This window comes from Platichthys flesus, chromosome 10 (genome assembly GCF_949316205.1).
Source record: "Platichthys flesus chromosome 10, fPlaFle2.1, whole genome shotgun sequence".
NCBI classification, from domain to species: Eukaryota; Metazoa; Chordata; class Actinopteri; order Pleuronectiformes; family Pleuronectidae; genus Platichthys; species Platichthys flesus.
The window spans coordinates 1,552,981-1,563,421 of NC_084954.1; the positions used below are offsets into that span (position 1 = coordinate 1,552,981).

Consider the following 10,441-nt stretch of genomic DNA (forward strand, 5'->3'; position numbering starts at 1 on the left):
ATGCTGTGAGTCGTCCACGGTCTTAGCAGGAGCATGTTTGTGATGTCACTGGTGTTGTTCTCCGCCCCCTCATCCACTGCCACATCCTCAGATGATGGAGACGCAGGAAAACCCCCAGCGTGCACCTGCCTGCTCACAAACACCTGCACACAAACACATGCACACAAACACATGCACACAAACACATGCTCACAAACACCTGCTCACAAACACATGCACACAAACACCTGCACACAAACACATGCACACAAACACATGCACACAAACACATGCTCACAAACACCTGCTCACAAACACATGCTCACAAACACCTGCTCACAAACACCTGCTCACAAACACATGCACACAAACACATGCACACAAACACATGCTCACAAACACATGCACACAAACACCTGCACACAAACACATGCACACAAACACATGCACACAAACACTTGCTCACAAACACCTGCACACAAACACCTGCACACAAACACCTGCAAACAAACACATGCACACAAACACATGCTCACAAACACATGCTCACAAACACATGCACACAAACACCTGCTCACAAACACCTGCTCACAAACACATGCACACAAACACCTGCACACAAACACATGCTCACAAACACTTGCACACAAACACCTGCACACAAACACATTCATGCAGCTGCATCTGGAGACAACATCTGGACAGTAGCATGTGTCCCAGCATTCAAAACACCAGGATGTGCCTCCTCAGTCTCGAGTTTGTTTCTCCACATTCTGGTAAATTTCTGAAGAGTAAACCTCGATGAAAACAATCAGGCACATCAAGTGGACTGATTTCTATGAGTGTGTGTGTTCTGGTGCAGCTTCATTGAAGTTAAGGGGCTGTTGGGCTTTGGTGATATGAGCAACTAGTTGATTTCTTGGCTTGTGCAGTTTAATCTGTGTCTGTTCTCGTCTGATTGAACTTTATTCCAACTCGAGATACTGAGAGTGGAGAAGTTCTTCCAGAAATATACAGATAAACATTATTATATGGAAATCATCAGAAGTCACACAACTTACATTAGTATATATTTGTTTCAGGACAGGGACAGAACTGCAAAGTGAACACTGGCTGCACCTGAGTTCAGTCTTAATCACTCACACACACACACACACACAGGTGTTTTGGGTGGAGTCCTCTCAGTCACATTCAGGTGGTGTGTGTGACCCTCTCTGCATTGTGCTGCTGAGTGTGGAGCTGCGTGTGCGTGGATAGTGTCTCTCTCTCTCTCTCTCTCTCTCTGACTAAAACCAACTCATGGCTCAATGACCTGAGGCCTCTGGTTTCACTGTGGGTCAGATCTAATATCAGATTCTTCCCAGGACTCAGATGTTTCACGCTTCTCGTTGAAATGTGACGGTGCACTTCTTACCGTGGAGTTCTTCCTCCTGCAGGGTGAGGAAGCTGAAGGAGACGCTGGTGACGGTGCAGCAGCTCGACAAGAACATGAGCAACCTGCGCTCGTGGCTGTCCCGCATCGAGGAGGAGCTCGCCAAGCCGGTGGTCTACGACGTCTGCCACGGAGAAGAGATCCAGAGGAAACTGGCCGAGCAGCAGGTGAGCAGGAGACTTTTGTTTATGAGCTCAGCAGAGGAGCTTCTGGTTTCGTCTTATTGTTGGGTCTCGACCCAAAGAGGAACCGGTTCACTTTGTGTGGGGATCTGGATCAGGGGGCAGACGCAGGAACTTTGAGATAGAACATGTTTTGATATCTTCGATGATTTCTTGGATCTCGTTGAAATAAATCAGGCAATTTGAATCAATCCTCTTAAAATAATTTAATTGAAAAAATATATTTATGAGTGAAATCTGAATCTGTTAACGGGCGGTTGGGCCTGTGTGGAGGTTTGAGCTCCACCAAGGTGGTTCATTTAATTTAATCTTTAAATTATATAATTTTATCATTTTGTAAAGCACTTGGCTTTGATAATATAAGTGTTTTACAAATTAAGCTTTTTAGAGAGATTCACCGAACATATATTTTATGATACAGAACAATTAGAGTCGTCAGTAAAAGAGAAAAAGAAAAATACAATTTCATCTTCCAGGAGAACCAGGTGTAAAAAGCAGTTTTAAATGTGCACTGAGCAGAATGGAGACTCACCACAGGCCTCTTTAAGAGCATGACCCCCCCCCCACACACACACACACACACACACACACAAACACACACACCCTGTAGTAATAACTGAAGTGTGGAGGAGCGCCTGCTGCAGAGTGGATTCTCAGCACGCTGCCGGAGGGGGGGGGATGTTTGTGAAGGAGGAAGCAGGCACTCACATGCACTGAGAGCCAGACTCCACAGGGTGCCCCCCCCCCCCCAACAAGAGGAAATGGACTTCAGCCTCTTGGTCCATTACCAGTGGCTCGACTGCTACTTTAGCAAATGGAGGAAAGTTGTTGTTTTGAGAGGAAGTGGATCTACAGGAAGGAAACAAACTACAATCATTCCACCATGATTTGTATTGATATCATATAGATTATCAATAAAGTTATAGGACATTTTTTATCCTTAAAGGTCGAGAACTGGTTTTGTATAATACAGACGTTGACCCCAAACACCAGCGGTTGTTAAACAAAGTCTTTGGATGTTGGCTTATCAATAACCATGAACATTGTTTATGATGTAATAAAATGCATTTGATGGTGAAGCATCGTGGCTCCAGGTGAACTAGATGTTTCTTATTTTAGTTCTATGATGGATTTCCGAGACAGGAATGAAGGTCACGTCTGAGTGAGCAGACTTTTAAAAGACGTCTCGATCTGGAGACGATCCGTCAGACAAATTGGACGATTGGATTTTATTTCCTGTCTGAATTTGGACAGTGACATGAGGAAGAGGAGGAGGAGGAAGGACACACGTCTGAAGAGAGAAATAACAGACAGAAAACCTGCGTGAGTTGTGGAGAGAAGTGAAAGAGACGGGACGTCTGTATTTTAGAGGAAAGAGGCTGAAGCTCGTCCATTAGTGAGTGACAGCTCCAAGGAGTCCTCACACGTCGCCTGGCAACTCAGAGACTGGTCACTCTGGACAAGCGGGAAAAAGACAAAGTGGCTTCAGTCCTCCGAGGGACATCAGAGGGACATCAGAGGGACATCCCAGGGACATCTGAGGGACATCTGAGGGACATCAGAGGGACATCAGAGGGACATCAGAGAGACATCTGAGGGACCTCACAGGGACATCAGAGGGACATCAGAGGGACATCATAGGGACCTCTGAGAGACATCAGAGGGACATCCCAGGGACATCTGAGGGACCTCACAGGGACATCAGAGGGACATCAGAGGGACATCATAGGGACCTCTGAGAGACATCAGAGGGACATCCCAGGGACATCTGAGGGACCTCACAGGGACATCAGAGGGACATCAGAGGGACATCATAGGGACCTCTGAGAGACATCAGAGGGACATCCCAGGGACATCTGAGGGACATCTGAGGGACGTCACAGGGACATCTGAGGGACATCTGAGGGACATCTGAGGGACATCTGAGGGACATCTGAGGGACACCAGACGGACATCACAGGGACATCAGGGGGACATCACAATCTACTGGGGAACATGTTAAAACTGAGCTGGGACCCAATCTCATAGTTGTGTTAACAATTTGCACAATTTATCTACAAACAGTCCCTTTCATTGTGTGTCAGTGTCTCATAACCACAAATCACATATTCCACTGTCAAAATGTAACTTGTCATTAATTCATTTTAATCTTCTGCTGCTTGAAGTCCTCCCCCATTTTCCTTTGTGCATCCTCCTGTTGGACGATGGTGTGAATCCACAGTTTGACAGTAGTGTGTCCGTCCTGTGTCCGTCCTGCAGGACCTGCAGCGGGACATCGAGCAGCACACTGCGAGCGTGACCTCGGTGCTGACGCTGTGCGACGTCCTGCTCCACGACGCCGACGCCTGCGGCTCCGACTCGGAGAACGACTCCATCCAGCAGACCAGCCGGAGCCTGGACCGGCGCTGGAGGAACATCTGCGCCATGTCCATGGAGAGGAGGCTGAGGTGAGACGCTGGTGGTTTCTGAAGCCGGGACAGGAACGTGTGGATCTGATCAGATGGACAGGACTGGGGATGTGACGCTTTGAGGTTTTTAACTTTGTGAAATGTCTCTTGTCAGGATCGAGGAGACCTGGCGTCTCTGGTGTAAGTACCTGGACGACTACTCTCGCTTTGAGGACTGGCTGAAGAGCGCCGAGTTCACCGCCGCCACCCCCGACTCGGCCGGCGTCCTCTACACCAGCGCCAAGGAGGAGCTCAAGAAGTTCGAGGTCAGCAGACACATATGTAGTGTTCTTTTGGCAGAGCTGTGATAGGTTCTGGATCTCATGATGAGGGAGCTGCCGGGTCCGGGTGTCTCCTTGCACCTCTGACGTGTCCCTCTGGATTAGAATCCCAGATTAGCGTCCGGTAATCTGGGCTCTGCCGGGATTCCCTCGTCTCCACAGCCACAGAGTAGATGGTGTTGATTTCCTGACACGTTTCATCTTGATGACGCCCCTGACCCACACACAGCAGCGGCTCCAGTGACACGTGCTGGGAGCTGTGGGAGCTGTGGGAGCATCATCAGTAGGAAACCAGTCGAGGGTTCAAATCCATAAAGTGACTGGAAGAGGTTTAAATCCTGAGAGCAGCTGCAGCCTGTTGTCTGTGTGTGGTGTTATATATTGTGTGAAAGAAAGATGACGCTTGTTCTGATTTAATTTAAAGGCTTCACTCCTCTTGGAGTTTAGAGTTATTAAAATCATATATTTAATCTAATAGTAATTTACAAGGGAAGTAACAATCAATTAAAAAAAGTCTTTATCTTTAAAAATACTCAATAGGGTTTAATTTACGATCTAAATCTCCATTGTGTGTGTTGTGTTGTTTGTGTGTTTGTGTCTTTTCCCTCTCAGGCGTTCCAGCGGCAGGTTCACGAGCGCCTGACTCAGCTGGAGCTCGTCAACAAGCAGTACCGCCGCCTGGCCCGCGAGAATCGAACCGACGCCGCCAGCCGGCTCAAGGTGATGGTGCACGAGGGGAACCAGCGGTGGGACAGTCTGCAGAGGAGGGTGGCCGCCGTGCTGCGCAGACTCAAGGTGAGACAGAAAGCAGCCGTGGGCCACATCTGGCAGCGAGGCGGCACATCTGGCCCGAGCCAAATGGACGTGAAGCCAAAGTGGGTCGTGTGGGAAACGTCGGATTGGGAGCTTGATTTAATAAAGTTCACGCAGCCGGTGAAATCATAAAAGGAAACTTCTAAAACACACGTCACAGCAGAGAAGGCCACTCTCTGTTGAACATTCAAAATAAGAGCACGTGACGCGGAGGAATCGAACACCAGCACGTCTCTGACCGTCCCGGCTGATCCCTGCAGCGTCTCCCTCTCAGCTCCGCCCCCTAAGCCGGCAGGATTTGGGTCACCTCTCAAACGGTGACGAGGCAGGAAGCTGTTCCCGTCTCACGCCATGTGGCGGCGAGCAGATGGGGGGGGGGGGGGGGTGTCTGCTGCTATATAAAGACGGCTGTGATCTGAGAATTCCCCTGATTGGTGCTGGTTGACCTCTGACCTCTGTGGTTTACAGCAGAGTCAACACAGGACAATCAGTAGATCACAGATTAGAGAGGAAGAGGAGAAACAGATCAGATTCATTTTATTTACATGTTTATCAGCAGATCAGATGTGACACGTGTAAAATATCACTAAATATTATAAATCATCTTTGTCACACAGGTTCAGACTCTACGACCAATTTGACTTTTCACTTTAGTTTTGTTAAGTTGACGTTTGTTGGCGATGGCAGGATGAAGTGCAGAAATACACAAACAACAAATCAATTCATAAAACAGTGTAGAACCAAACGGTTCATTTGTTTTACACTTTAAATCTAAATGTTGTGTGTTTTATGTGGTGACCATTTGAACATCTCTAACGTGAGCTCTGGGGTCCTGGCAGCACTTCACCTCTCAGAGGGAAGACTTCGAGGGAACCCGGGAGGCCCTCCTGGTCTGGCTGACGGAGATGGACCTGCAGCTCACCAACGTGGAGCATTTCTCCGAGAGCGACGTGGAGGACAAGATGAGACAACTCAACGTGAGTCCCACTCTGATTATTACTAATGTGTTATATTCCAACGTGCAGCTTGAAACCCCTCTGACCCCGGACCCTGTTAACGGCGGTGTGTGTGTTCGGGCTCCTCAGGGCTTCCAGCAGGAGATCACCCTCAACACCAACAAGATCGACGCCCTCATCGTGTTCGGGGAGAACCTGATCCAGAAGAGCGCTCCTCTGGACGCCGTGCTGATCGAGGACGAGCTGGAGGAGCTGCACTCCTACTGCCAGGAGGTGTTTGGACGAGTGGCCCGATTCCACCACCGCCTGGTCAACAGACGCCCGGTCAGTACCGAGGCCCTGGCGCCTCCTGCTCCTCCTGCTCCTCCTGTTCCTCCTGCTCCTCCGATGAAGACACGTGTTGATGCCTCCTTGCTGATCAGTGGTTCTCTTTCACAGGTGCTGGAGGAGGAGAGGGAGCTGTCGGACCGGGACTCGGACCTGGACGACTCGACCGATCTGACCGACGGGACCTCGTGGGGAGAAACCAGGAAGAAGGAGGAGGAGCTTCCAGCGGCGGGCGGAGTCTCAGCGGGACGCCAGGCCATGTGTCACCTGGTGGCTCCTCCTCTGGAGCGGTCGGGCAGGGAGACGCCCGTCAGCGTGGACTCCATCCCGCTGGAGTGGGACCACACCGTGGACGTGGGGGGGTCGTCGTCCCACGAGGACGAAGAGGACGCCTCCTTCTTCAGCGCGCTGTCAGGTAACGACATCACAAGAGAAGCCTGCCGCCATTATTAAAAATCTAAATAACTTAATCCAACACAAACCAAGTTTTACTATATTCTCCTTCCACATGAGAAACCTTCAGCTTTAGTTTATCTTCACGAACAGAGAGAACTTGATTTGTTCAAATAATAAGTAAACTTGAATCTGCATCTTTTCTTCATAACTGAAATCAGTTTTCATAGCAGAAATATGAACACAGATTCTGGATGAAGTGTGTGAACGTCTCATATCTGCAGAATCTGATAAATCCACCGGGCTCTTGTCTTTTCTCTGGACAATAAGAAAAAATACAAACTAAATCCAGAAGTTAAAAACCAGTTTCCACCAGTTGAAACGTTCCTCCTGATCCTGAGTCAGCCTCACGCCTCGTGCACAGCCCCCCCCCCCCCCCCCCTACAGAGCAGCTGTGCGACACGTTGACCTTCGCTCTCTCCTGCAGATGTGAAGGTCGCAGAGAGTTCAGAGGCGTTTGTTAAAGCCACCGTCAGAGCGGTGAACGCAGCCTCGGGTACGAACACCCCCCCCCCCCCCCCCCCCCCCGCCTGCTGCATGGTCGTGTGTTTATAACCCCCCCATCCCCTCTCCTAGCTACACCGAACCATCCAGCCGTTATCTGAAGTTACACACGTGACTCATCGGTCACCTTTTTGTTTTTCAACCTCACGATTCTGCATGTTGTGATGATTCCACATTTCTCTGCATGTGGATGGCTGACGTGTCGTTAGCATGTGATTCACAGACACATGAGGTTCATGCATGTGTCCACACAGAAAGTTTGTCTCTGCAGGATCTTTAGAAACAAAGGAAACATAAATAGTTTATTCATTTGTTGTGTTTTAAGGTTTTCTCGACAAATTCATCCAATCAGATTCAGGATAAGAGAAAACGTTACACACACTCTTCTGTTGAACATGTTTGACTCTTTGTTTGTTTTCCTTCGTTCGCCCTCGTTCCTCTTCGTTCTCTTCAGTGAAGTCGGTGAGCGACCCCCCCAGCTGGCACCAGCCCCGCTCCCCCGACAGGAAACGAGTTCCCCGAGAAATCCTCGGAGGCCTGAGCTCGTCCCCGACACCCACCGGCAGCCCCCCCTTCCACCCGCAGGGCTACGTAAGAACACACACACATACCTGCAGCATGACACAGTGTGTGTCTCTCAGGGTGTGTGAGGTCACGTTTGTGCGTCCGCAGGCGAAGCTGATGTCGGAGTGCAGCGGCAGCATCGACCGCGTGAAGAGAGTGAAGCTGATCCTGAACGACGAGGAGGAGGAGCTGGAGGAGGCGGGGCTGACGGGCGGCATGGCCGACAAACACACCAGCACGGGTAGGGAGAGGCGTCACTCTGTTTGAATCTGTGGAGACTTAAAGTGGTGCAGGAGGAGTCCCACAGATAGTGATGGACCTGTTAACTTCTCATTATCCCTCAGGTCTCAGGCCCAGCCGTCCCTCTACTCACACTCAGACATCCGTCCTCTGATTGTGTTAATAACTGATTTGATGTTTGAATGAGTCGTTCACTCGATCCTGGTTTGATGGAAACCTTCTGTGTGCAGGTGTGATCGAGCGCTGGGAGCTGCTTCAGGCTCAGGAGCTCAGCAGGGAGACGGACATCAAGCAGGACCTGGAGCAGTGGCAGAAGCTGAACTCCGACCTCTGTGATGTCACTTCCTGGCTGGGCCGGGTGCTGCCGGAGCTGGAGAGGCTGCAGCGCATCGCACCGTCCACCAGCATCCGAGACATCGAGGTCAACATCCGGAGGCTGAAGGTAAACACGCCCACGACGCCCGGGTCGGCAGGTTCGAGTCGAATCCTCAGAATGGACGTTCAGAATCCTCCGACTGTTACTCAACAGAGGAGGGAAATCAAAATGTGTATTTATATATACACACTGTAATGTTCTCCCCCCCCCCCCCCGGTCTGTGGCTCAGGAGATGCAGAGGAGCTTCAACAGCTACAAGGTTCCGATGATCTCCGTCAACCTGAACAGTCGCCACTTCCTGCGCGGCGACAGCGCCGAGCTGCAGGAGCTGCAGGAAGCTCTGAGCGCCGCCAACCTCAGCTGGACGCAGGCGTGCGGCGGCCTGGAGAGCTGGGAGAGGAGGCTGCACGCCGCCCTCATGCAGTGTCAGGTCAGACACACCACGCTGGGTCTATGTGTGCGTTTGTGTGTTTGTGAAACTTTGTACAAGCTGAGTGACGACCTTCAAACCTCTGTAAGAAACTGTTAAAGTAGATTCTGCACCGTTCTGATCGTCCTGTGATTCAACCTGATATCTGTGAATCTATGGAAATGATGGGACCTTGATAAACATTGAAATATAAACGTGTGATATTCTCGAGTTTCTAATTCAATAGGAGTTGACTGTGAACGATCCTCTGACCTCTGACCTTGTGTGACCTTCAGGAGTTCCAGGAGACGCTGCACTCTCTGTTGTTGTGGTTGTCTCAGGCCGAGAACCGACTCCACGCTGTGAACGCCAGCGACCTGTCGACCTCCCGCTCCGTGCTGCTGCAGCGCAGAGACGCCCTGATGGTAAACGCATCAATTCATCCATTAAATTAAATATCAGATAGTTTTAGTCCTTTTTTAAACTTGGTCTTTGTCTCGTCGTCGTATTGAACTCTGAGTATCGAACCCTCTGCTGTGTCGCCCCCTGCAGGACCTGCAGGAGGAACTGCGTGGCCGTCAGCGCCAGGTGACCTCCCTGCAGGAGATCTCAGCTCAGCTCCTCCTGGAGGCCACGGGACACGACAGCCTGGAGGCCAAGGAGAAGGTCCACGTCATCGGCAACAAGCTGCAGCTCCTGCTGCGCCAGGCGGCCGCCGACCTGCACACGCTGCAGGGACGACTGGTGCGTTCATTCATTGGTTTGCACGATGTAGTTTATTCCATATATTTATATATAAAGAGTTCGACACTCTTCAAGATCTAAAAGTATGAGAGTGGATGAAAGGTCGTCAGGAGAGTGACGCTCTGCTTGTTTGACGTCAGTCTCAGGAAACCGGCTCTGCCACTTCTGAGATGGACAGTGTGGGTCTGGGAGCACTGAGCTCTGAGCTGCTGCTGCACAAGGTACACACACACACACACACACACAGACGTACACACACACACACACACACGGGTACACACAGGTACACACACACAGGTAAACTGACACACAGAGCATTTACAAAACAGAACAAACATGAGTCACACCTATTATTTTAGTTTTTAGGTTTTTCAGTGTTTATAAATGTTTTCTGCAAATAATTAAAATACAGATGTTTAACTAATGTTTTTTATTTAATTATTTATAATTATTTAATTTTTTCAAAGTTTGTGTTTAATGTCTCATTGTCCTCTCGGTGAGTCGGGACAGACTTTCAACAGCAAAAAAATATAAAAAACTGAAAAACACCTGAAGTTTCCCTCTGATTGAATAAATTCTACATCTATGAATTCATGTTTCTGTTGAAGTCAAACTGAAGTGACTGACGTCTCTGACTTGTTTGTTTCAGCCGGACGCTCTTCGACCGGCAGGCGGACGAACAGCAGCCAGAAGGTGACGTGTGTTTTGAGTTCTTGTAAATAAGTTTAAAGGTT

The 10,441-nt window shown here is 49.7% G+C and overlaps 1 protein-coding gene across 6 annotated transcripts in view; it reads left to right on the top strand.

Annotated features, from left to right (window-relative positions):
* Positions 1–10,441, top strand: part of LOC133961545 (nesprin-2-like) — a 95,034-nt gene that overhangs the window by 82,387 nt on the left and 2,206 nt on the right. For 5 of the 6 annotated variants that reach the window (XM_062396694.1, XM_062396689.1, XM_062396692.1 and 2 more), the window contains 16 exons: positions 1,416–1,578; positions 3,853–4,040; positions 4,156–4,306; positions 4,934–5,116; positions 5,974–6,111; positions 6,220–6,414; positions 6,529–6,832; positions 7,298–7,366; positions 7,829–7,965; positions 8,047–8,179; positions 8,409–8,620; positions 8,784–8,984; positions 9,260–9,388; positions 9,516–9,707; positions 9,848–9,928; positions 10,357–10,400. In XM_062396694.1, the coding sequence (XP_062252678.1) occupies positions 1,416–1,578; positions 3,853–4,040; positions 4,156–4,306; positions 4,934–5,116; positions 5,974–6,111; positions 6,220–6,414; positions 6,529–6,832; positions 7,298–7,366; positions 7,829–7,965; positions 8,047–8,179; positions 8,409–8,620; positions 8,784–8,984; positions 9,260–9,388; positions 9,516–9,707; positions 9,848–9,928; positions 10,357–10,400 (2,520 nt within the window). The remainder of the gene's footprint in view (positions 1–1,415; positions 1,579–3,852; positions 4,041–4,155; positions 4,307–4,933; positions 5,117–5,973; positions 6,112–6,219; positions 6,415–6,528; positions 6,833–7,297; positions 7,367–7,828; positions 7,966–8,046; positions 8,180–8,408; positions 8,621–8,783; positions 8,985–9,259; positions 9,389–9,515; positions 9,708–9,847; positions 9,929–10,356; positions 10,401–10,441) is intronic. The other variant, XM_062396691.1, reaches the window with a different exon arrangement.